This window comes from Rhineura floridana, chromosome 6 (genome assembly GCF_030035675.1).
Source record: "Rhineura floridana isolate rRhiFlo1 chromosome 6, rRhiFlo1.hap2, whole genome shotgun sequence".
In the NCBI taxonomy this organism is placed as follows: domain Eukaryota; kingdom Metazoa; phylum Chordata; class Lepidosauria; order Squamata; family Rhineuridae; genus Rhineura; species Rhineura floridana.
In genome coordinates, this window is record NC_084485.1 from 74955729 (window position 1) to 74979771 (window position 24043).

A 24043-nucleotide genomic window follows, 5' to 3' on the forward strand; every position below is an offset into this window, starting at 1 on the left:
GACCAGAGTAGAGGGAAAGAAAAAGGGGGGAAGAGGGAGTGGAAGGAGGGATTGGAAGGGGGAGGGAGGGGGCAAAAGGGAGGTGATGGGAGGGAGGGAGGGGAGGTTTGATCATTTGCATGCTTATTGTGTTCAATGGGATTTACTCCCGTGCAATCATGCTTGAAAGTGAAATGGACTGCCTTCAAGTCAATTCCGACTTATGGCGACCCTATGAACAGGGTTTTCTTGGTAAATGGTATTCAGAGGTGGTTTTACCATTGCCTTCCTCTGAGGCTGAGAGGCAGTGACTGGCCCAAGGTCACACAGTGAGCTTCATGGCTGTGTGGGAAGTCGAACCATGGTCTCCCAGGTCGTAGTCCTAGGACAAATGAAACTGATCATGGGGGAGGGGAGGAGGAGGGGGAAAGACGGTATTGGAAGGGGATGGGGAGGGGAAGGGTGAAGAAAGGGGGACCAAAGGGGCAAGAGGGAGGGGATCGGAGGGAGGAGGGCAGGTTTAATCATTTGCATGCTTTTTTAGTTCAGTGGGATTTATGCTTAGGATAGGTGAAACTGACCTGGGAGAGAAGATTGGATGGGTGGGCACTGGGCAGAGGAAAAGCCCCTTTCCTTTCCAAAAGGAAAACATTGTGAACAGTATAATTCTTTTTCAGGGTTTCCCCCACCTTTTTATTCTACAGCAGTCTCATGTAGCCTCCCACCCAAATTTAAACCAACCCTGTTACTGGCCACATCCACACCAGGCCTTTATTTCACTTTACAGAGTCATGGCTTCTCCCAAAGATTCCTGGGAAGTGTAGTTAGTGAAGGGTGCCAAGAGTTGCTAGGAGATGTCCTGTTCCCCTCACAGACTGAGCAGCTGACTGTTAAACCACTCTGGCCACTGGAGCTCTGTCAGGGGAATCGGAGTCTCCTCTCAGCACCCTTCACAAACTACACTTCCCTGGTTTCTTTGGAGGAAGCCATGACTGTCTCAAGTCAAATCAAAGTCTGGTGTGGCTGTGGCCCCTGTTTAGCCAAGCCAAGCAGCTGTGAGTCTGGCTTTGAGAACACAACTGAGCATGCCCGACATTATCATTCAGTTCAATGCAATTTATTAAATTAATTAAAAATAAACCAGGCATTTTTTTAACTTTTAAACTGCAGAAGATGAAAGAGTATGGGGCAAGGTCAGTAATAAGATTACAGGTACTCTGTGAACATGGCTGGTTTTTAATGAATTTCAGCAGATTATGAGAACTCTGACAGAAAAAAGTCCAAAAGGGGTCCGATTTTCCTCTCTCTCTCTTTACACTTTGAACTCTCGATTCTTTCTGTTTTGTGTATCGCCATGAAAATTTAAGGTTGTTAAACAAGCGTTTCTGAGTTCAGGACTATACGTTTTGTAGGGTTTTGTTTTGAAATGAGCTTATGGAAAGGATCAGAATGGCATGGGGGGTATTTTCGATTTAATATTGTGGAATGCAAAAACTACCTGGCTGTATAATAATGATATAGTATCAAATGCTATTTTGTGTAAAAAAAAAATCAGACCAACACGGATTATGAAAGTGAATATAGCAATGTAATTTTTTTAAATTTGCGGTTAACTCCTATTGCATTCTCGCACAAGCCAGTGCGGTCCACCAGGTAGTGAGCCAAACTTGGGAAAGATGAATTCTTGCTTTATCTGTAAAACAAGAACGTTGTTTAAAAAAATCCCCTTTGTATAGATCAGTTTGCACATTAAAAAGGTATTTCTCACAAACTCAACAAATCCTTCTCACTTCTTATTCAGTTTATTATATAGTGTCATCCATTTTGAAAAACAAAGTAAATCTCTCCCATTATATATCAGTGCAATAATCTTCCTTCTGCGGCAGAGCTCTTAGGTGCACACTTTAGAACAAGAGTGTGTCTACATTCAGCATTCATCCCTGAACCCAGCATTTTTCAAACATTCTGAATTTTAAACTTAATTCCCACTTACTTTCTCCTCAACCCAATATTTAATGTGGCATGCAATTGTGTTTAATAGGTCTGCACAAATCCTGCTGCAGCATGTGAGGTTCTGTGGATTGAGGTATTGACCTCACAACAAACAGAAGTTGAATAGTACTGGATCTCTGACATCTTTGTAGAATCACTCAGAGAACAACAATATAAGGAGAAATCAGCTGCTCTTTCTGGGCTCCCTTCTTTCCTAATTACACTTTTAATTATTTTCCACCAAATGCAAGCCCCTAATGTAACTAATGGGTGAACAGCCATCCCCAGAAATCCAGTGTGAAGCACTGCCTTCTCTGTATATTGGCTCAGGATCCTATCACTACCAAGAATTTTACATACGCATGGTCCAGGAGTCCTGGGTCCCACAAGTGAGGCTTGTCCTGCAGTTTGGGAACCACTGTCTTTACTGGAATAAATCAAATATAACATTTCCATAGCTCTATACCTCAACTCAGAAGCAAGGTTACACATACATGAAATGCAAATCAGTGCCATCAGGGCAGGACTTTGGGGCAGAAGTCCAGAGCCCTACTCAGCAGAATGAGCAGCAGGAAGACTTCCAAAAGCAACAGGGGTGGCTTACCAGATTTTGAAGTTAAGTGAAGCAAAATAAGGGAAGGGAAGGGGGTTCTGCAAGACTATTAATGGCATCAGTGACTCAAATAAGCAACTGCATCCACATGGCCGAACTCATCTAGGTCTCACTGAACTGGGGCATGCCTTTTCTGACATTCTTACCCAGGGCCAGAGATTTTTGTGCAAGATTAGTAGGATGCAACTAGAGCCAGATCAGAATTAAAGATTGTTATTATCAGTAATTGTGAAGTGAAAACCACCCATTTTGGACATTAAATATTTGATACGTGATCAACAAAAGCAGCTGTTTCAAAAAACACCTAAAAGGGAAAAAAATCACAAGCAAAAGGCTCAACGTTTCCTTTCAGTTAGTCTGGGAAACTAACTTGATTCATGTAACCAGCTATGCCCAGTCTTAACATTATGCAGCCCGGCAATGGAAAGTTGGTGTTTTTGCACTTGCATGTTGGGGATGAAAGTTGTGTTGATGTTAGCAGGGTTGGTAAAAGAATACCTGTACTTTATCTCTCAGACTACATTTCCCATTTGCAAAAAAACCCACAAACAAACCTAGAATAGCAACCTCAGAACTAAAGATGAAAACCATTTGTGAAATAACATATTGTTAAAGTTGTAATTATCTTGATTTTGATCTACTGTATATTAGCAGCTGACAGAGGTCATTGCTAAATTCAACTCGAAGTTAGCCTGCACAGACTCTACACTAAAAACATCCAAGAGCCACTATAGAAACTTTTGGGAGCTGGTTTTGCAAGTTTCAAGTTGTACCATTTTCAAGAAGGCAACTGTTCCTACCTAAATGGTTTAGCAAAATAAACTGAACCCCATACTTGTGTATTGGCTATATTGGCCAAATGGACTGTCTTATTCCCTTGGGCCTAGCACAAAAGGTTTGCAGTGCCTATGTTCTGCCTCCACTGCTGAAAGCAGAATGCCTCTGAATGCCAGTTGCTGGGAATCGCAAGTGGGGAGGGTCCTGTTGAAATCAGGTCCTGCTTTTGGGCTTCCCATTTGTATCTGACTGGCCGCTGAGAGTAAAAGATGCTTGACTAGATTAGCCATTGGCCTGATCCTGCAGGCTCTTCTTGCATAACCTCACAATTCTTTTTTACAAAACGAATTATGTTGCTATATATATTTTAAAAGGTTGATCTATGAGAGAGTGACTAACCAAATCCTCTAGCAACAAGATGAGTAGTGGGGTTGGAGACAGGGCTGTGGAGTCGGTACGCCAAACCTTCGACTCCGACTCCTCTATTTTTCTACTATCCAACTCTGACTCCACCCAAAATTGCTTCCAACTCCACAGCCCTGGAAAGGGCTGTAAATGTCTTTTTAAATTGGAAGCTCTCGTAGGAGCATTTTTATCGCTGCCTGAATATGCGCTGATCTTGGTATCACAGCATTTGTCTTCATCTGGGTCCTGTGTCATACACATTTTGAATTTATATTTTAAAAAAATTGTCAATCAAAATTTATTCTGAAGCCGGAGTCTGAGTCGGTACATTTCTACCGACTCTGACTCTGACTCCACCCAAAATTGCTTCCGACTCTGACTCCAACTCCACGACTCCGACTCCACAGCCCTGGTTGGAGACATGATTTTGAGGACCACGGTTTTCAAACAAAAAAGTTCACTGCTATGTAAGCAGAGTTTGCTTACAGTTTAGCAGCAGTTTAAAAACTGATAGATACTAAGGTAGCAGAGGGCCAGTGAATTAATCCCCTACAAGTGAGCTTCAGCAAGCTACAGGATAGACAAGTCCTGAGACATTATTTCACATCAGCTTTAAAGCTTTTCCATTGCACAATGCAACCTATTAGTTCTTCTGTGGCTTGGCAAATGTTCTATGGTAAGATTTCCAACACGTCATCTTTCCAGTCCTCTCCTTCCTTCTCTTCATTGTCCAGCTGTTCATATTTGCTGGATTTGTCATGTTTTATCTCTTCAGGAGTTTTCAGGAATCTGGAATTTTAAAGAAACACACATACATACTTTGACCTTCCAAAGCCTTTTGTGATGATCCAGTACGTGTTGCAGTCTCAGCAAAAAATATCTAAATTGACCAGAATGAGGTCTGTACCTATAAAAATATGTTAATTCTGCAAGGCAACAGTTTTGAATAGGGGATGCTAATGGCTCTGCCCTAATAAGTGGAAAATTAAGCTGTTTGTATGATGAGGGAATCATACTGACAAAATTTGTTTTGATTTTTAAAGGTTATTTTAAATTTATTATCTCCCTTATTTCTTATTCACCTGACTGGTAACAGCACCTGTAAATAGCAAAAAGAAAATCAAACTACATTGAAAATTTAATTATCTCATGACAAATGTTGAGGATTTGGCCGATAAAGAACTATCTAGTTCCAAACAAGGGTGTTGTGTATCATTTGGGCTTGTAACCTGGGCTTCCACCATTCATACCAATATATGATGTTTGCAGATAAACAGCAAAGCAGCCAGAAAAGAAAAGTGGTGTGGGGCCTCAATGTGAATTGGAAGTACTTTCTAGATCTGAGCCCCATAGCTGATTTTTCTGTAAAATAGAAACAACCAGATTAGGCATGCTTGTTTGAAGTCCCTTGAAGACAAATTCATGGAGGATAAGGCTATCAATGGCTACCAGTTGCTGGAGACCACAGGAGGGAAGAGTGCTCTTGTGCTTAGGTTCTGCTTGCGGGCTTCCCATAGGCATCTAGTTGGCCACAGTGAGAACAGGATGCTGGACTAGACAGGCCACTGGCCTGATCCAGCAGGCTCTTCTTATGTTCTTAAGTTGGTTTATACTACAGGTTCCTGTGCAGGATTCCATGCTGATTAAGGGGCTCAACCTTAGGGTTAAGGCCCTTGGCTCAAATCCTCCAAAGTGGTATTAGACCTGCTGTCTCAGAGTTCCTTGCCATTTTTATACACCAAGAAAAGTCCTCTAACTTAGCAAACCTGTTTATCAAAAACTTCCACACTGCCTTTTTGCTGTGGTTTTTAGCTGATGTGGTCTCATAGGTCATTGGCACTGTGACCCGCATCCTCTGGGTCTTCTCTCTGGCACTGGAGGGACACAACCAAAGCTTCCTCATCATCTTATCAACTATGGGGCACAGCACTTTCTACGGGCCTTAAAGATTCAACACCTATGCTGCTATCATGTCTAGCAATATCTCTTCAATGAGCTCACCTTACATGTTGCATTTTTTTCTTTACCTGAATAAGAGTTTCTGCCCAGGTTCTTTTCTAATGATGTTGAGTTTATAGTAATGTCTCAAAGCTCTTGACATTTTCTCATATGTCATGTTCCTACGGTTCTGTAAATTCCAAAGATGATAATGACTTTAATATGGACTGTTGATTTCCTTTGGCCATTATTTGAAGGTTTTAAACTGGATTAGCTAAGGACCACCATAGAATATGGCTGCAAAACCACAGTTCAGTGCCTGTTGAAGGTTGCCTGAAAACGTAATTTCAAACTTTATAGATCATAGCAGATGCTTGGTTTTAAATGGGGTTGATCAGCTACTGGTTTGATCAATTTCATTTGGCACTGTGCATTTGTAAAATATAAAGAGCTGCCTTACTCTGACTCAAACCATCAATACATTTAGTTCAGTGCTGTCTATTACAACTTTAACAAGCCCTTTTAACAAGAGTTACCAAGGATTTCATTTAGGATTTTACATATACAAACAAAGCATGTGCTTTCCCACTAAGCTCCCTCTTCCACATTAAGATCAACTGTACAGCAGCTAAAGATTCAGAATACATAAAGTAAATTACATTAACAAATGTTACTGCTTGAAGAGAACAACTACTGTGATCTTCTGATCATGGGCTTTATTTCAAGAAAAATAATTATATTGATAACAAAGAATTTGCAAGGCAGCATAAGAAAACCTAGACATTTTTTGACCTAACACAGGCTTCCAAAAACAACAACAACAAAAAAACCCTGACACAAGCATTGTACCTAAACCAGAAGGTAGAAGACATTTTCCTATTTTATCCTCACTCTATAACAGTTCCATTAACTGGAGAAAAGATGCTCATGTAAATCCCTTTCAACTTGGATAAGCACTCATATAGAGCAGATATGGGGAATCTTTGGCTCTCCAGATTTTGTTGGATTCCAACTCCAATCAGCCCCACCCAGCATAGCCAACAGTCAAGGATGATGAGAGTTGCAGTCCAAAAATATCTGGAGGGACACAGGTTCCCATTCCTGATCTATAGACATGGGGCTGTTATCCAATTTCCCTGAGATAGCATCCGTAAGTCTCTGAAACTGATGTCTCCACACAAACGTTTATATTGAACATAAGGCATTACCCTATGCATAATTTGGGGAAGGGGCATCGATCCCTCTTCATCACCACATTATCTGACAGAATGAGCTTAGAGGAGATAAATTTCCTCCTGAAGTGGAGTCCCCCTTTGCTGCAGAAAAGATCCTTGAGCAGGGAAGTAGATATAAAACTGGGTTCTGAGGATGCACACTACAGGATCTGCAAGTGTTCCAAGACCAGTCCCGCTCCCGCCACACACACACAAAATACATACACATATACATACACAAAGGTTGGATTTCAGCAGAACAGGATGATCCCTACTTTACACTTCCTTGACAGCCTGAGGGCAACATATACCAGTTCTTCCAACTTAGGGCTCCAACCAGCTCATCTTCTTTGGGAGTAGAAGTACTGCCCAGGAAGGGCCTCAGGCTGCTGCTTCAATTGACAAATAGAAGCTCTTCTCAGACACGTACATTCTCTTAAGATAGGTGTCCAGTCAGGCAGCTGCTTGAATCAGAGCACTTTCCAACCAACTGATCTACATCTAATTGGTTTGCACAAAAGTTTGCTCTGACTCTCATACAGCTAGTAGGGGACCTCCTTACCAATGGATCCACCATGGGTAAGTACTCTGAGGGTACTTACTTGTGCACAGATCTATCAGGAAGGAGCTCTCTCCAGTCTGAAGGTGTGATATTCCCATATGCTTGCTCACACAGTGCACCCTAATGGCTGCTTCACAAATGGCATTTATACCTCATTTATTGGTTGAGTTTAAAAACATGGAAATACAATACTAAAATGTTCAGTGACTTCATCTTGATTAGGAATGGCCCAAACAACTTTTCTGAAACTATAAAAATCTGAATTAAACAGTTTCACAGGATAAGTGTATTAAATACCTTGTGATTACCCCAGAGCCTGGCTAGTCCATTGGGGTCAACCACCCGAAAGATCTTGGCCTCTTTATCTTCCCACTTGATAAATGATTCATATCGGCTGTCACAGAGGAGCTGGTAGACATAATCCCAAAGTAACCTGCAGTCTGAGGGTTAGTGCAGCGAAAAACATCGAAAGAGTTATAGCTCAAGCAAATTAGCTCCTTTACTGGGCAATACTATGTCATCATTTAGGTGAGCTGAGGGATGCATTCACAGGTCGACCCCACTGAGCAGTGATCAATGACAAGAGGAAGATCTTGCTTCCCACCCTGCCAGAGCTACCTCATTGCGTCTTTGTGACCTATAGCACCTCTCCCACTCAGTGGATGAGAAGTTCAGCAATTACCCCTGTGTGAACTGCTACTGAGGAGAAACTAAAGAAAGCATTTACAGGAGAAGAAACAGTAAGCAGCAAGGAGGGGTCCTTGACCCCTCTACCCCGCCCCCACTTATATCCTGAAAATCCTTCCCGGCTATATTTCCCTTTCTGGGCTTAGCCTTCCAGTTTCAAAGCCTGGATGGGGCAAAACACAATTAATAATGGCCCGGGGAGACAGTCATACCCCCACCTTTGCCTTCCTATGGAAACCTGGAATTGAGAAGCCTTTCTTTCCCTTGTAATATGTAGTTTCACTTTAATGAAGGTTGAAACTGTAGTGTAGATGCAGTCCAAAATTGTATTAAGGACTCCACAAAAACACCTGAAAACTAAAAAAAGAGCCTTCATGTGGGACTGTAAAGTATAACCTCCTAATCTAAAAAGCCAAATGTGCACTGTGAAGTTATACACCTACAAAAACATGGATTCTGACACTTCCTTCCCCCCACTTCCTGTCCCAAGGGACTCAGCACCATCTTGTAGCGTACTCTCTCCTGGATGTGTAGTATGATTTGTCGTTATCCAAAGCTTATTTTGTGGTGTACAACCCAGTTCCTTATTTCTAAAAATTATTATTATACAACATATTATACATACACAAAAACTTAACACATAAAAACTATAATGTATAGTTACATGACTACCCTTTTTATATCATTATTCCGTTTTCTTTCTATATTCTTTCCCATTTACTTTCTGATTGTTCAATAACATCTTATATATTTTAGAAAACTTCTTCCTCTCATTCCTGTAGATTGGATATTTCCTAAAATTAGTCCAGATCCAGCGTAGATGCTCCCTACAACAACACAGTGCTAATATAGTCATGTAAACTGGCCCTAGGGTTACGTTTTCCAGAACGTTTAGTAAAGAGCTGGTGTTTTATAGCTGTTAAGAGCATGGGCTATGAGGTGGGGCAAGTCTCAGCTCAACCCTTAGCCCCAGTACTCCAGCTGTAATGTGGGGTACCAATATCAGCCTACTTTACAGAACAGTTGTAAAGATAATTTAATGTCTGTAAAGTCTGTGGCTATGACTAGCCTCTGGCTGTATCTTGATTTTTCAGTATGGTCATATTAGTTCATGATGGTTTTAGTAGTATTTTGGACTGTTAAAAATGTAACATTTGTTTTTATCTGGTTTGAAAATTGTCTGATGGTTGGTTGGTTTGGGTGCATTTTTGTAAACTTCTTTGGCAAGCATTTTGTTTGAAATGTAGCCTATACTTTTTTAAAAATAAATAAAGTGCTTTCAGTACTTACAAAGGGTGCCATACAATTTACAATCCAATAATCTTTTGGCAGCCATGTGACAACAACAGAGCTTAGGATTGCAAAGAACCCATACTTGCCTGCAATTTTACCACTGACTGGAGCTGGTGCCATCACAGGAAAAGAACAAATAATATCTCCCCTGTAATTGTTCTCCGAGTTGCAATTAGAGAAACTGATAGACACAGGACTGTAGAAGGTCTTGGTAGGAGATCTGCGCAGGTCTGCGTGGCCTGGATGACTCGTAGCGATGATCAAACTTTTTGTTGGGTGTTCATGACCATCGGCTGAGAGACCTTCTGACCTATATTTCAGGCCTATTTGGAGATCAAGACATCATTATTTGTCACCTGAATACTATGAAACCAACTTATAACAAGAGATAAGCCCAGGCCTGGACTCAAACCAACTGTGGCAGACTAACTGCACAATGACCTTCCCTAGTATTGTTTATCCTGCGGAACTGTATGGGCTTTAGCACCCATGGGAAGAGCACCAGAGATAATCTCAGGGAAGAAAATATCTGAGGAAAGCAGCTCAGGAAATCAAAGCTGGTATTATGAAGCTTGTTGTTGTTATGTGCCTTCAAGTCGATTACAACTTATGGCGACCCTCCAATAGCATCTGTCATGAATCACCCTGTTCAGATCTTGTAAGTTCAAGTCTGTAGCTTCCTTTATGGAATCAATCCATCTCTTGTTTGGCTTTCCTTTTTTTCTGCTCCCTTCTGTTTTTCCCAGCATTATTGTCTTTTCTAGTGAATCATGTCTTCTCATTATGTGTCCAAAGTATGATAACCTGAGTTTCATAATTTTAGCTTCTAGAGATAAGTCTGGTTTAATTTGTTCTAACACCCAATTATTTGTCTTTTTCGCGGTTCATGGTATGCACAAAGCTCTCCTCCAACTCATTTCAAATGAATTGATCTTTCTCTTATCTGCTTTTTTAACTGTCCAACTTTCACATCCATACAGAGATTGGGAATACAATGGTTTGAATGATCCTGACTTTAGTGTCCAGTGATTATGAAGCTATCAAGCAAGAAAATAACAGAACAGTGAGTGCTTAATATGAACAGGATCCTTTGAGACAGGTTTGTGGGTGGACTAGATCAGTCCTTTCGTTAGGAGACAACTGGCAGCCTTAAATAAAAGTGGGATACTTTTCATACGCCTATTTAAAGAAAAAGGCAATATGATAGGCTCCCATAGTGTACAAATTTAGAAGCCATATCTGAAAACCAAACCTCAGACTTTCTATGGGAGGCATCCAAAGATCAATCTCTGGAGTTTCTGCACACACATGGAGGCTTCTGAAGTCCTTCTTTCCACTACGACTCCCACCCCACCCCATTTTGCTTCCAAATGTCAGGATGGCCCTATGGGGCAGCATCCAATGCAACTTAAAGCACTACAGTCAGAATAAATTGTGGGCATCCCAGTGAATGCATGGCAGGGCTTGGGTGTGCACACTGGCATCTTTGGATCCCAGCCAATTGCTTTTTTGTTTGGGTCAAATATCCTGGCACAGTTGCTCTAAGCCACTTATCCTGTAGTCAGAGCGCTGAACTTCTCAAATCCTTTCTGTGGCGCGAAGCTGAAAGCCAAGGAAAGCTTTGCCCTTTTAATGTTACTTTGGCTACACTTACACTTACCCAATGGAGGCATATAAACACATGAAGCTGTTTCGTTGATTATTCTTGTTTTTTGTGCATTTATTATTTCCTATGTGTATGTGAACTACCTTGTAAATACTTATTGAAGGGTGGTATGCAAACGAATTCTTCAGATTTATGTCTAAATAAATATTGATTCAGAACATTGGTTTGTCTAGTCCAGTGCCATTGCATCTGGCTGCAGCAGAGATGAGACTGCAGGCCCACTCAGTTGGCTCTGCTGAGAGACTGGCTCCATTTGGCTCTTCTTTACTCCAAACTGTTTCCATTTAAGTTGGTCATTTTAAGAACTACAATGTAACTTTAAGAACTGATGTCTGACTTTGCTAATTTTCCTCTTTTCTCCCCATCCCTTTTTCTTTTAGTGCTGGGGCTTTTAGGTTGTAAACCTACAGTCAGCAACTGTCCTGTTGATATTGTTTTTAATGATGTTACATACAGTTAGCCACTGTGGGAGTGGTGTAAAAATGCTTAAAATAAAGACTACGCTGACTAGCAGCGGCTCTCCAAGACCTCAAACAGAGGTCATTCTCAATCCAGGGACTGTATCTAAAACTTTGGTATGCTAAGGAGATTCTCTACCACTAAGCTATGCCCCCTCTTAAAGGGCCAGATCTCTGCTGACTCCCAGCACAGGGGAATACAAGATGTGAATCTATATCTGCTGGGATGCCAGCCAAGGGCAGTTTACTGCAATCCCTCCGCTGTTCCATTGCACTTACCTTCTGAAGTGCTCTGGGTCGGCGTGTGTCCTGCATCTTGAATGGCAGAGTTAAAGAAAGGGCTACAAATAAGGGCTCTTCTCTTGGTCTTAATGTATTGGAGTAATTCATATAAAACGTCTCCTGTGGGGAAAGAAACAGAGATAGACCAATCCCACAGCATTTATATCCTAAAAAATAATATTAATGGCTCGCTTTGGCCTATGAAGCAATGAGTGGACCCGGCCACCAATCTGTGATGCCTATTCATCTCAAAAGAAATTATTGTCTGCAACTCAGTTCAGTGTGGCTGAATTCAGTCAGGAATTCAGTCGTTTTGCGAGTCAGAAGCACAGTTCTCTGAGAATGTGGGAAACAGAGAGCCACCATGAAACTCAACAATGTATTCAGCCCACTCAGACAAAATGTACTCATGGTCTTGGATGTTCTCATTGCTTGCTCCAGGTACACAGCTTTTGGGGGGATGTACCTAAAAAGATGATCAAGTGGCCATTAGAGTTAAATGGTATTTTCACCATAGAAATCCATCAGAATGAGTTGTTAACCTCCACACTGCTCTGTGGGTGATGGCTGAAGTGATATGGAAGTGTTTATAGACGACCATTTAGAAGGTTAATCTATTTCTAAGGAGATACCACAGTCTTTAGAGGACTCCCTGTAGTAGCAGATGGCATGGTGGGCAGAGGCTCTTACCTGGCCTCCTGGCAGGTGAGTTGCTGCTGCTTACAGGGAGGGAGAGGCGGTGGGGAGGGTTTGATGTTACAAACACACTGCTTTTTAAAAAAGAGATCAGATTGGTTCTGTTGGTGTGTTTGCACTGCATTGACATTGGCCCTCCCCCTCCCAGGAAGCAGCAGCAACTCACCTTCTAGGAAATCAGGTAAGTGCCTCTCCTCCACCATCTGCTACTGGCTTCCTGTATATGAACATAGGAAGCTGCCTTGTACCAAGCCAGACTATTGGTCCATCTAGCTCGGTACTATCTACACCGATTGGCAGAGTTCTCTAAGATTTCATACAGAAGATGCTGGGAAATCAGTCTGGATGTTTTCCGTGTAAAGCATGTGCTCTCCTACTGAGCTACAGCCCCTTCCCTAAGTACGCCAGCGAGTGAGTATGGGGTTCATACAGGTCCTTGTTCAGTCTCTCCCGGCCATCTCAATGTCCTTTCAGCAGCCATTTAGAAGGGCAATATTTTTCTGTTTAGCCATTTGGGGGACAGTCCCTAAGACCATTTTATAAGCAACCACTTAATTAGCCTTGGTTTAATGCATCTCAATGGCCATTTGGAAATTTGTGATATTATCATGGCTATTCAGAAGAAACCCATGCATTCCAATGGCCATCCTGTGTCATTCTTGTTAGTCTGTCCCCAACTATGCACTGGTAATCAAGACCAACTCTGCATGAAGAATTAAACAATTCCCCTCAATGTACTGTTAAGAAAAAGGGATGTGGTTGATGGTAGAGTGGAGATCAAGGACAAGACCTAAGAAAAGACATTGTAAACAGCCTAATGAATAATACTGATTGACGTTAATAAGCTTTCCCACTGTACACCCACTGATTTCAGTGGAATAATTCTAAAACAAGAAGTTAAAAGTATATGGATGGTAAATTATATGGATTAGAAACTGAGTTGTATAGCCTTCTCCATGTCCTTTGTAGCAGGTGTGCACGTTGCCCTGGGAGAGGCTGATGTAGTTTAGTTTAGATGGAAGTAAATCCTACTTTGTTCAATGGGTCTTACTCCCAAGTAAGCATCCACAGAACTACTACTTGGGGGTTTATTTCTCCTGAGGCAGATGAGGCATTAAAATTCAGCCTCAAGTGGATTTATAGCTGCTAAGAGACTTATACTTCCAGCCAAGAAGGATAAACACCTGCCGTCTCTTATACAGTGGTCTGAGGACTTCAGCTACATTTGAACATATTTTCTACAAAAGTCAATCTTGTATGGATACCTGTTTAGACATCTGGAGGACCTATATCAACTTATACGTTTAACCTCAGACAGAAGTACTGATGGTTACTGTATCCTTCATGTGAGGCGACAATGTTTTTTGTCATGGTTCTTTCTTTTCCCTTTTAAAAATTGTTTTTCTTTTTCCTTCTTAGTTACATTTGATATTTTAAACAAATAATTTTTTAAAAAGATCTGGTGGGGAAGCTATGGCCCTCCAGGTGTTGTTGGATTCCAACTCCCATCAGCCCCAGCCAGCTTGGCCAATGGTCAGGGATTATGGGAACTGTAGTCCAACATCATCTGGAGGGTCACAGGTTCCCAGGAGTGGCTGTATACTATAGCCAGCATGGATTTTTTGCATTCCGCAATGATAAATTGAAAATACTCCCCAAGCCATCCTGCTGCTCCCTATAAACTCATTTCAAAACAAAATCTTAGAAAACTTAATAGTCTTAAACTCAGAAGCACTTGCTTAACAACCCTCTAGGTTTTCATGGTGATACACAAAACACTTAGAGAGAATCTAGAGTTCAAAGTGTAAAACAAAAGAGAGAAAATCCAGACCCCTGTTGGACTTTTTTCTGTCAGTAATCTCATAATCTGTTGAAATTAATTAAAAATCAGCCATGTTCACAGAGTACCTGTAATCCTATTACTGACCTTGCCCCTTACTCTGATCTTCATCTTCTGTAGTTTAAAAGTGAAAAAAATGCCTGGCTTATTTTTAATTAATTTAAGAAAGTTAACATTGGAGTCTATAATAGCATAGGCATGCTCAGTAATTCTAAAAGCCAGATTCACAGCTGCGCAGCTTGCCTAATCAGGGGGCCACACCCACGCTAGACCTTTATTCTACTTTAAACAGCCATGGCTTCCCCCAAACAATTCTGGGAAGTGTAGTTTGTGAAGGGGGCTGAGAGTTGTTAGGAGACTCCTATTCCCCTGACAAAGCTCCAGTGGCCAGAGTGGTTTAACAGCCCCTCTTCTGGGAATTGTAGCTCTGTGAGAGGAATAGGGTGTCTCCTAGCAACTCTCAGCACCCTTCACTAACTACACTTCCCAGGATTCTTTGGGGGAAGCCATGACTGTGTAAAGTGAAATAAAGGTATGGTGTGAATGTGGCCAGGGACAATTGGTTTAAATTTGGGTGGGAGACTACATGTGCCTGCTGTAGAATAAAAAGGTGGGCAAAACCCTGAAAAACTATGATACTGTTCACAGTGTTTTCCTTTTGGAAAGAAAAGGGGCTTTCGCTCTGCCCAGTGCCCAGGCACAATCTCCTTCCCTCTCCCCCCTCCTCCCCCTTGCCCTTCCTCCCCTTCTCTCCCCCTTGCCACCACTCACCATATGCTCAGAGGCACGTTACCAAATTTTTCCAAGCTGCACAGGAAGTGGATTGGACTGTGAAAGACCAACCCAAATTGTCTTTGCATTTTTACAAAGTTGTAGGGCAGTCCAATATCTCAGAGAGGAGATCAGATTTCCTGCTCCCCTGGTGCATTCACTAGAGCTGCCCAATTTCCCTGATTTTTAAAGTCTGACAGAAATATCTGTTGGCTATAGGTATGTTCTTAAACTGCTTTTTTTGCCTTTGTGAATAAAATGCTATATGCTCACAAAAGCAAATTGCTGACTAGTGAGGAGGTTTTAAGTAGTCATTCCACATGCTCTCTATAGCATTAGATCTAAATCTAAACCTAATTCTAATTCCCTTTCCCTGTAAGAAATCCTTCATTACCCCTGAAGAATTAGGGACAACACCTCTAACCTGAATTAGGAGCCCGGAATCTGAAATCTTCCTTGGTGAGAATACAAAGAGCTTTCCCATTCATTTCAAACTTGCTTTCATCTGTTTTCCTGAGTGAATATTCTTTCTCCGCCCATCTTAACCAGTGGATCACATCATCCTTGCTCCACAGAGAGGGCTGGATTCCTGAAAACAAAGTAGACTGGTCTTTAAATTAAAATATGGCAGCCCCTCCCCCAGCTTCTGAGATTTCCCCAGGTAGCTCCTATACATTTTCAAGTCACAGTAAAATGTGCCAGGAAATTGCTTTATAGAAAATAAAAGATGGGTGAGATCTCTAGAATACTGAATTGTGCATCAAATTCGGTGTTCTCACAGTACAAAGTATCATGTCAAAATACCTAATCCTAACCAAGGGTGGTTTCAGACACAGCAGTTAAGTAGGTTTTCCATTTCCTGCATCTCTACAGTGAATGAAAAAGTTACATTGGCTAGATTGTATATGCCATTTAACAACAGCTCATTTCTCCTTTCTGTCTAATTCACATCGTAAGACATTCTTAAGGTTACTTCGTCTTAATAAGTGAAGAAGACTGATGTAGTGTTTGAAAGGGAAGGCATGGGGCTGAACACTCTTGAGTGTTGGTTCAGCCATCGTTCTTGTCCATCCACCCCTCATTCCCAACCCCCAGGCTTTTGCCCAATTCAAACAGAAAAGCAGCAAAATTGCAGAACTGTTTTTTCACCCTGGCAGAAAAGCTGCCTTGCAGTGAACATGTTGAGAGTGATTTCGAGGCAGCCCTTCTGCTTTAAAAATGTTACATCTGTCTTCATTAACACTAGAAGTGCTTTTATAATGTGACAGATGGTGAGTGTGTCTGCTCCATAAAATTATTTGTATTTATGATAACTGTTCTAGATGCTAATATATCTGATGATCAGAAGCGGGTGCTATTATTGTAGTTAAAAAAGGCACTATCCATGCATAAGGAAGAGATATCAGCAGCTTGGGGGAACTCAAGACTTGCAGAAGTACAAAAATATTTTAGGAAAAAAACCTATGTGGGCTTCCCCTCCCCCTGCAAAAAAAGAGAGAAAAAAGGAGCTTGATCAGTGGCCAGCTAGTGATTGCTGACTGACTGTTGGGGGTGGGGGCAGAAAAGCAGGTAGGAGGGAGAATGAAATGGAGTATCCTGGAAAAGAGTATGGCTTGTTGACTGGATCACTAAACAGGAGTACACACAGCAATATTTTGTTGCAAATCTCTCTTTTTTAAAAAAAATGTATTGATCTGTGGTCCTTTAGTTAATGCCTCTTCTACTCACTGAGACAGCCTGGTAATGTGCAGATTTGTCCCTCGTAGAGTGGCTGCAATGATGTCACAGATGTGGGCTGCAACGGAAGGGGAAAAGCAGATGTTGCCACAGGACTTGAAGAACTAGCTGCCACTTCACCCTTAAGAGAAGAAAAATATATTGTATGGAGAACAAACTGGATTCTCTATATGAAAGAATCTATGTTTTAGTAACGCCCCTCTATGATATTTATATCACTTTGTGCTATACAGAAGCAAGCTCAAACTTGTTTCAATGGCAAACTACAAGGAACTGAAAATAAAACTGCTGGTATCATAATGTTGTTTTTGTTATGTGCCTTCAAGTCGATTACAACTTATGGCGACCCTATGAATCAGTGACCTCCAGTAGCATCTGTCATGAACCACCCTGTTCAGATCTTGTAAGTTCAGGTCTGTGGCTTCCTTTATGGAATCAATCCATCTCTTGTTTGGCCTTCCTTTTTTTCTGCTCCCTTCTGTTTTTCCCAGCATTATTATCTTTTCTAGTGAATCATGTCTTCTCATGATGTGTCCAAAGTATGATAACCTCAGTTGCATCATTTTAGCTTCTAGCAATAGTTCTGGTTTAATTTGTTCTAACACCCAATTATTTGTCTTTTTCACAGTCCATGGTATGCGCAAAGCTCTCCTCCAACACCACATTTCAAATGAGCGGATTTTTCTCTGATCCGCTTTTTTCACTGTCCAACTTTCACATCCATACATAGTGATCGGGAATACCATGGTCTGAATGATCCTGACTTTAGTGTTCAGTGATACATCTTTGCATTTGAGGACCGTTTCTAGTTGTCTCACAGCTGCCCTCTCCAGCTCTAGCCCTCTTCTGATTTCTTGACTATTGTCTCCATTTTGGTTAATGACTGTGCCAAAGTATTGATAATCCTTGACAAGTTCAATGTCCTCATTGTCACCTTTAAAGCTACATAAATCTTCTGTTGTCATTACTTTAGTCTTTTTTCACGTTCAGCTGTAGTCCTGCTTTTGTGCTTTCCTCTTTAACTTTCATCATTTCAAATCATTACTGGTTTCTGCTAGTGGTATGGTATTGTCTGCGTATCTTAAATTATTGATATTTCTCCCTCCAATTTTCACACCTCCTTCATCTTGGTCCAATCCCGCTTTCCATATGATATGTTCTGCATATGGATTAAACAAACAGGGCGGTAAAATACACCCCTGTCTCACACCCTTTCCAATGGGAACCAATCGGTTTCTCCATATTCTGTCCTTACAGTAGCCTCTTGTGCAGAGTACAGGTTGTGCATCAGGACAATCAGATGCTGTGGCACCCCCATTTCTTTTAAAGCATTCCATAGTTTTTCATGATCTACACAGTCAAAGGCTTTGCTGTAATCTATAAAGCACAAGTGATTTTCTTCTGAAATTCCTTCGTCCGTTCCATTATCCAATGTATGTTTGTGATACGATCTCTGGTGCCTCTTCCCTTTCTAAATCCGTCTTGGACATCTGGCATTTCTCGCTCCATATATGGCAAGAGCCTTTGTTGTACAATCTTGAGCATAACTTTACTTGCATGGGATATTAAGGCAATAGTTCGATAATTACTGCATTCCCTGGGATCCCCTTTCTTTGGAATTGGGATGTATATTGAACGCTTCCAGTCTGTGGGCCATTGTTTAGTTTTCCATATTTCTTGACAAATTTTTGTCAAAATTTGGACAGATTCAGTCTCAGTAGCTTGTAGCAACTCCCTTGGTATGACATCTGTTCCTGGTGGTTTGTTTCTTCCAAGTATTTTAAGAGCAGCTTTCACACATTCTAAAATTTCTGGTTCTTCATCATACAGTTCCTCCATGAATGAATCTGTCATCCTGGCATCTCTTTTATAGAGTTCTTCAGTGTATTGCTTCCATCTTCCTTTTATTTCATCTCGGTCAGTCAGTGTGTTCCCCTGTTGATTATTCAACATCACTATTCTTGGTTTAAATTTCCCTTTCATTTCTTTAATCTTTTGGAATAGGGCTTTTGTTCTTCCCTTTTTGTTGTCCTCTCTTTCTATACAGTAACTATTGTAATAGTTCTCCTTGTCCCTACGTACTAGTCGCTGTATTGTTGCATTTAGGGTTCTGACTGTGTTTCTATCTCCTTTTCCTTTCCTTCTTTCTTTAACCATTGTAAGAGTTTCTTCAGCCATCCATTGAGGTCATTCTCTTTTTAATTAGAGGTATTGTCTTTTTGCATTCTTCCCTGATAACGTCTCTGACTTCATAGTTCTTCTGGTTCTCTGTCAACTAAGTTGAAACCCTTAAACCTGTTCCTTATTTGATCTTTATATCTCCTGGGATGTTATTTAAATTATATTTTGGCATTATGATTGTTTTGTTGTTCTTCTTTAGCTTTACTCTGATTTTCAATATGACCAGTTCATGATCTGTACCGCAGTCTGCTCCTGGTCTTGTTTTTGCAGAAAGTATGGAACTTCTCCATATTCTGCTTCCAATTATATAATCAATTTGATTCCTATATTTCCCATTTGGTGATGTCCACGTCAGCATTGTGGAGTCGGTACACCAAACCTTCAACTCCGACTCCGACTCCCCTATTTTTCTACTGTCCAACTCCGACTCCGACTCCTCTATTTTTCTACTGTCCGACTCCCACTCCAACTCCACCCAAAATTGCTTCTTGTCAATCAAAATTTATTTGAAAGTCGGAGTCGGTACATTGCTACCGACTCCGACTCCTCCCAAACTTGCTCCCGACTCCGACTCCACCCAAAATTGCTCCCGACTCTGACTCCACGACTCCGACTCCACAGCCCTGGTCCACGTGTACAGTCATCTTTTTGTTTGCTCAAAAAATGTGCTGGCAAGAAACAAATAATTGGCTTTACAGAACTCAGTAAGTCTCCTGGTCCATTTCTGTCTCCTAAGCTCCATTTCCCCACAATTCCTAGTTCTTCTCTGTTCCCTGCTTTTGCATTCCAGTCCCCCATGATTGTCAGCACATCTTGTTTTGGTATGTGATCAATTTCTTCCTGTCCTTCTGCATGATATCTCTCCAATTGCTCTTCTTCTGCGTTTGCCATTGGAGCATAGACTTGGATGATGGTTGTGTTATGTAAAAAAGTGTTAGGCTTAGACAAATTCATGGAGGATAAGGCTATCAATGGCTGCTAGTCACAATGGCTATGCTTTGTCTCCATGGTCGCAGGCAGTATGCTTCTGAATACTAGTTGCTGGAAAATGCAGGAGGGGAGAGTGATGTTGTGTCCAGGTCCTCCTTGTGGGCTTCGCATAGGCATCTTCTTGGCTGCTGTGAAAACAGGATGCTGGACAAAATAGGCTACTGTCCTGATGCAGCAAACTCTTCTTATGTTCTTAAAATGCTTTTCAAGCTCCCAGGTACCCCGAAAGTAGAAGTCAGTGTGGCTGAGAGTAAGATCTAGGTTCCAGATCCTCGGCATGAGCAGACCATGTGGCAGCCTTTCCCAACCAGTGTGCCTCCAGATGTTGTTGGACCACAACTCCCTTCAGCCTCAGCCAGCATTGCCAATGGTCAGGAAGATGGGAGTTGTGGTCCAACAACATCTGGAGGCACACTGGGTGGGAAAGGCCGCCATGTGGTCTTGGGCAAGGCAACTTCTCTTAAGTTTCACTTTTTGTGAAATGGGAATAATAGATAGCAGAGTTGTTGTGGAGGCAACAGCAAAATAACTGTAAAGGCATGATTCAGCCAAAACTAAGGAAGCTTCTGTCTCATTGATTTTGATGGGAAAAAGTCAAGTTCATGTGTGACTCACCTTTGAAATCAATGCGACCTAACAGTTTATACGTATCAATCCCAAGTCTCAGAGCCTCTAATATTTGTGTATTCTCACTGAATCCAAGAATGCTATTTAAAAGTAAATAGAGTCAAGACTACAATCTATGTGTTTTCAGAAGTTGCCTTGTAGGGGAGGAAATAGATTGACTTAGGTTAGTTCTTTTAATTAGCAGAGGGGTAGCTGTGTTGCTAACACCCTCCCTCCCCAAAAGCTAGCAAAGTCTTATAGCACCTTAACAACCAATACATTGATTATAGCATAAGTGTTTGAGGACTGGAGTCCACCATAATCTAATGAAGCAGACTTTAGTTTAAATAATCTTATGACATAATAAATGTATTAGTCTTCAAGGTGCCACAAGACTCTTTGCTGTCATAATTAGACTTAACCAGACTGCTGCAGGCATTCCTTAAACTGCAAAAAAGTGGTGTTTCAGACTCATAGACACCCAGTGAAAATAAAAGTGAAAGATATCCAGTCGTGTTTCCACCTCACTTCAAATGAATTTTTAAAAACTAGGATATATGAGATAATATTAGAGAAGAAAAAAACAGACTGCTTTAAGTTGATCAGTACATGGCCACAGCAATACTTAAAACAAAAACAAGCTTAACACTATTTTTTCTTCTTTTGCTACAGAACATTAATCAGATGGCAACATTTTATTTCTCCATTTGTGGCATCATATCCTTTGATTTCACAAGTACTACTTGTTGTTTGTTGCTTTTCCCCGCATAGGAAATTTGATTGTATAACCTTCATTGCCTAGAAAGTATATTGGGTTTAAAAATGGTCTCTCTTCTGTGTCCCAGCCTACATCCACAACACAGGACATATTCCAAAGAGGTATTTTAAGCATCACTTGTGAACACAACCTAAAAGCTTTAGCCTGCTTGCCTAAAAAAATTAAGAGAAAGTATCCAACAAGTTCTGTTTCTCCTTGTATTTTTATTTATTTTATTTATTTCATTCCATTTCTATACCGCCCCTAGCCAATGGCTCTCTGGGCGGTTCACAGCAAGGAATAAAATACAATAAAATAGACATCAGATAAAATCCCTAAAAAAAGACAGCTTAAGCATTTAACAACTTGATATAAAATTAACTTAACATTAAGCAATTAAAATGCCTGGGAGAATAAAAAGGTTTTAACCTGGCGCCAAAATGATAGAAGAGTAGGCGCCAGGCGCACCTCATCGGGGATACTGTTCCATAATTCGGGGGCCACTACTGAAAAGGCTCTGGATCTAGTAACAGCCCTCCGAGCTTCCCTATGGGACGGGACTCGGAGGAGGGCCTTAGATGTTGAACGTAGTGAGCGGGTAGGTTCATAGCGGGAGAGGCGTTCCGTAAGGTATTGTGGTCCCGCACCGTGTAAGGCTTTATAAGTCAAAACTAGCACTTTGAATCTGGCCCGGAAACAAATAGGTAGCCAGTGCAAACGCGCCAGAACAGGTGTTATATGTGCGGACCATCTGGTCCTCGTCAGCAGTCTGGCTGCTGCGTTTTGCACTAGCTGTAGTTTCCGAATTGTCTTCAAAGGCAGCCCCATGTAGAGTGCATTGCAGTAGTCCAATCTCGAGGTTACCAGAGCATGGACGACTGAGGCGAGGTCATCATTATCCAGATAGGGGCGCAGCTGGGCTACCAACCGAAGATGGTAGAACGCATTCCGTGCCACCGAGGCCACTTGAGCCTCAAGAGACAGGAATGGATCGAAAAGGACCCCCAAGCTACGAACCTGTTCCTTCAGGGGGAGTGTAACCCCATCCAGAACAGGTTGAACATCCACCACCTGGGTCGAGAAGGCACCCACCAACAGCGTCTCAGTCTTGTCAGGATTGAGCTTCAGTTTGTTAGCTCTCATCCAGTCCATTATCGCGGCTAGGCAACGGTTCAGCACGTTAACAGCCTCACCTGAAGATGAAAAGGAGAAATAAAGTTGCGTGTCATCAGCAACGCACTCCAAAGCTCCTGATGACCGCTCCCAGCGGCTTCATGTAGATGTTAAAGAGCATAGGGGACAGGACCGATCCCTGCGGGACTCCACAATGGAGAGTCCAGGGCATCGAGTAATGTTCCCCAAGCCCTACCTTCTGGAGACGATCCACCAAGTTCTGTTTCTCCTTGTATTTTTGTAATTTTTAAGTTGATGATACCCTTCCCAACCCACCCAACCCAGTTTTGTTCTCCAAAATCCTACTTGTCCTAGAACATTAGCTTATTGTCTTTCCTCTTGTGAAATGAACTCTGGGGAATTCCAGAGTTTGCCCATTCTGAAATAAAGACATAAATAAACAACAACGCAGAAAACGGATCTAGCGATGTTGGAAGCTAACACTGTCCCCAAACATCTGGAAAGTGAGAGGGTCCCTGCTGCTACAATCTGAAGACTGAGATCTAAAGCGGAGTGTCTGTGGATTTGGGACCTGGGAAGGACGCAGCAAAACGGCACGTGTTTGGACTTGGGGTCTGTGTTAAACGAGAGAAGAAAGATAAAATGGGGACGGAGGGGCTAGAGGGATGGCTGGAGGCGTGTCTGAGTATATCTGGAGACTAGACGGGGAAAAGGCACAGAGTCAAGTGACTGCAACAGACGGACAGACAGACCACCTGACTGGCCCAGGCGCTCCAAGCAGCTCTTACCTGCATTACAGGTGGAAAGGGAAGGTGGAGCCGCTGCTCTAGGGGCTGGGACCCTCCACGTGCCAAACAGTCTTCTGCCCAAATCCCCGCCACCCCCTCACTCCGCTGGTGAGCAAACGCAGAGCAGCGTGGTCTCCGGTTACTATCCTTCCGGGAAACGAAAATGAAACAAGCCGGAACCGACGGTTGCTGGAGTTTGGCCCATAAAACAGTAGGAGCCGCCGCAAAGACATCGCCCCTCAGCCTCGCCTAGGTGTCAGCTTGTTCTGCCTCTTTATACGCAGCGAGAATACGCGAGGAGACTGGCAGAGAGTCCCAATAATAAGTGCATTTAAAACAAACACCACCAGCAGCCATATAATAGTATTAGGAGTCTATCAGCATTGCCTTCCCGGACTAAAGAGCCTTGCCATATCTAAAGGCTAACAAATGGATTTTATAGCATAACATTTCGTGGGACAGGTGTACGTTTATGAAACTTAGGAAGTGGGCCACCTGACCCCACCAAAGCTTCTGCCACAATACATTTTTAGTCTTTAAGGTGCCCCTTTGTTGAAGATGTTGTAGGGTGGGCCAGGAGGTACTCAATGTCAATGTGTAATTGACAAAGTACACAATCAACTCCAGTAAGTACCTAGGGAAGATTACAAATATTAATGTTAAAACTGTAGTAAGTA

At 41.9% G+C, this 24043-nt stretch overlaps 2 protein-coding genes across 4 annotated transcripts in view; one reads left to right on the forward strand and one right to left on the reverse strand.

Moving 5' to 3' along the window:
- Window positions 1–24043, forward strand: part of KCTD20 (potassium channel tetramerization domain containing 20) — a 57879-nt gene that overhangs the window by 2739 nt on the left and 31097 nt on the right. The window lies entirely within an intron of this gene.
- ETV7 (ETS variant transcription factor 7) lies at window positions 1546–23658 on the reverse strand. Of its 3 annotated transcripts, XM_061632439.1 has the most exons (10): window positions 23367–23655; window positions 22537–22637; window positions 16902–17031; window positions 15598–15762; window positions 11864–11986; window positions 9547–9783; window positions 7778–7920; window positions 5794–5894; window positions 4407–4555; window positions 1546–1672 (listed from the first exon to the last, which is right to left on the reverse strand). In XM_061632439.1, exons 2-9 carry the CDS (start codon window positions 22594–22596, stop codon window positions 4438–4440), a joined length of 1077 nt encoding a protein of 358 aa, XP_061488423.1. In that variant the 5' UTR covers window positions 22597–22637; window positions 23367–23655; the 3' UTR covers window positions 1546–1672; window positions 4407–4437. The 3 variants fall into 3 exon arrangements, with proteins under 3 accessions (XP_061488423.1, XP_061488424.1, XP_061488425.1); XM_061632440.1 differs by lacking the exon at window positions 22537–22637 and having other exon boundaries at window positions 23367–23651; XM_061632441.1 differs by lacking the exons at window positions 1546–1672; window positions 5794–5894 and having other exon boundaries at window positions 23367–23658.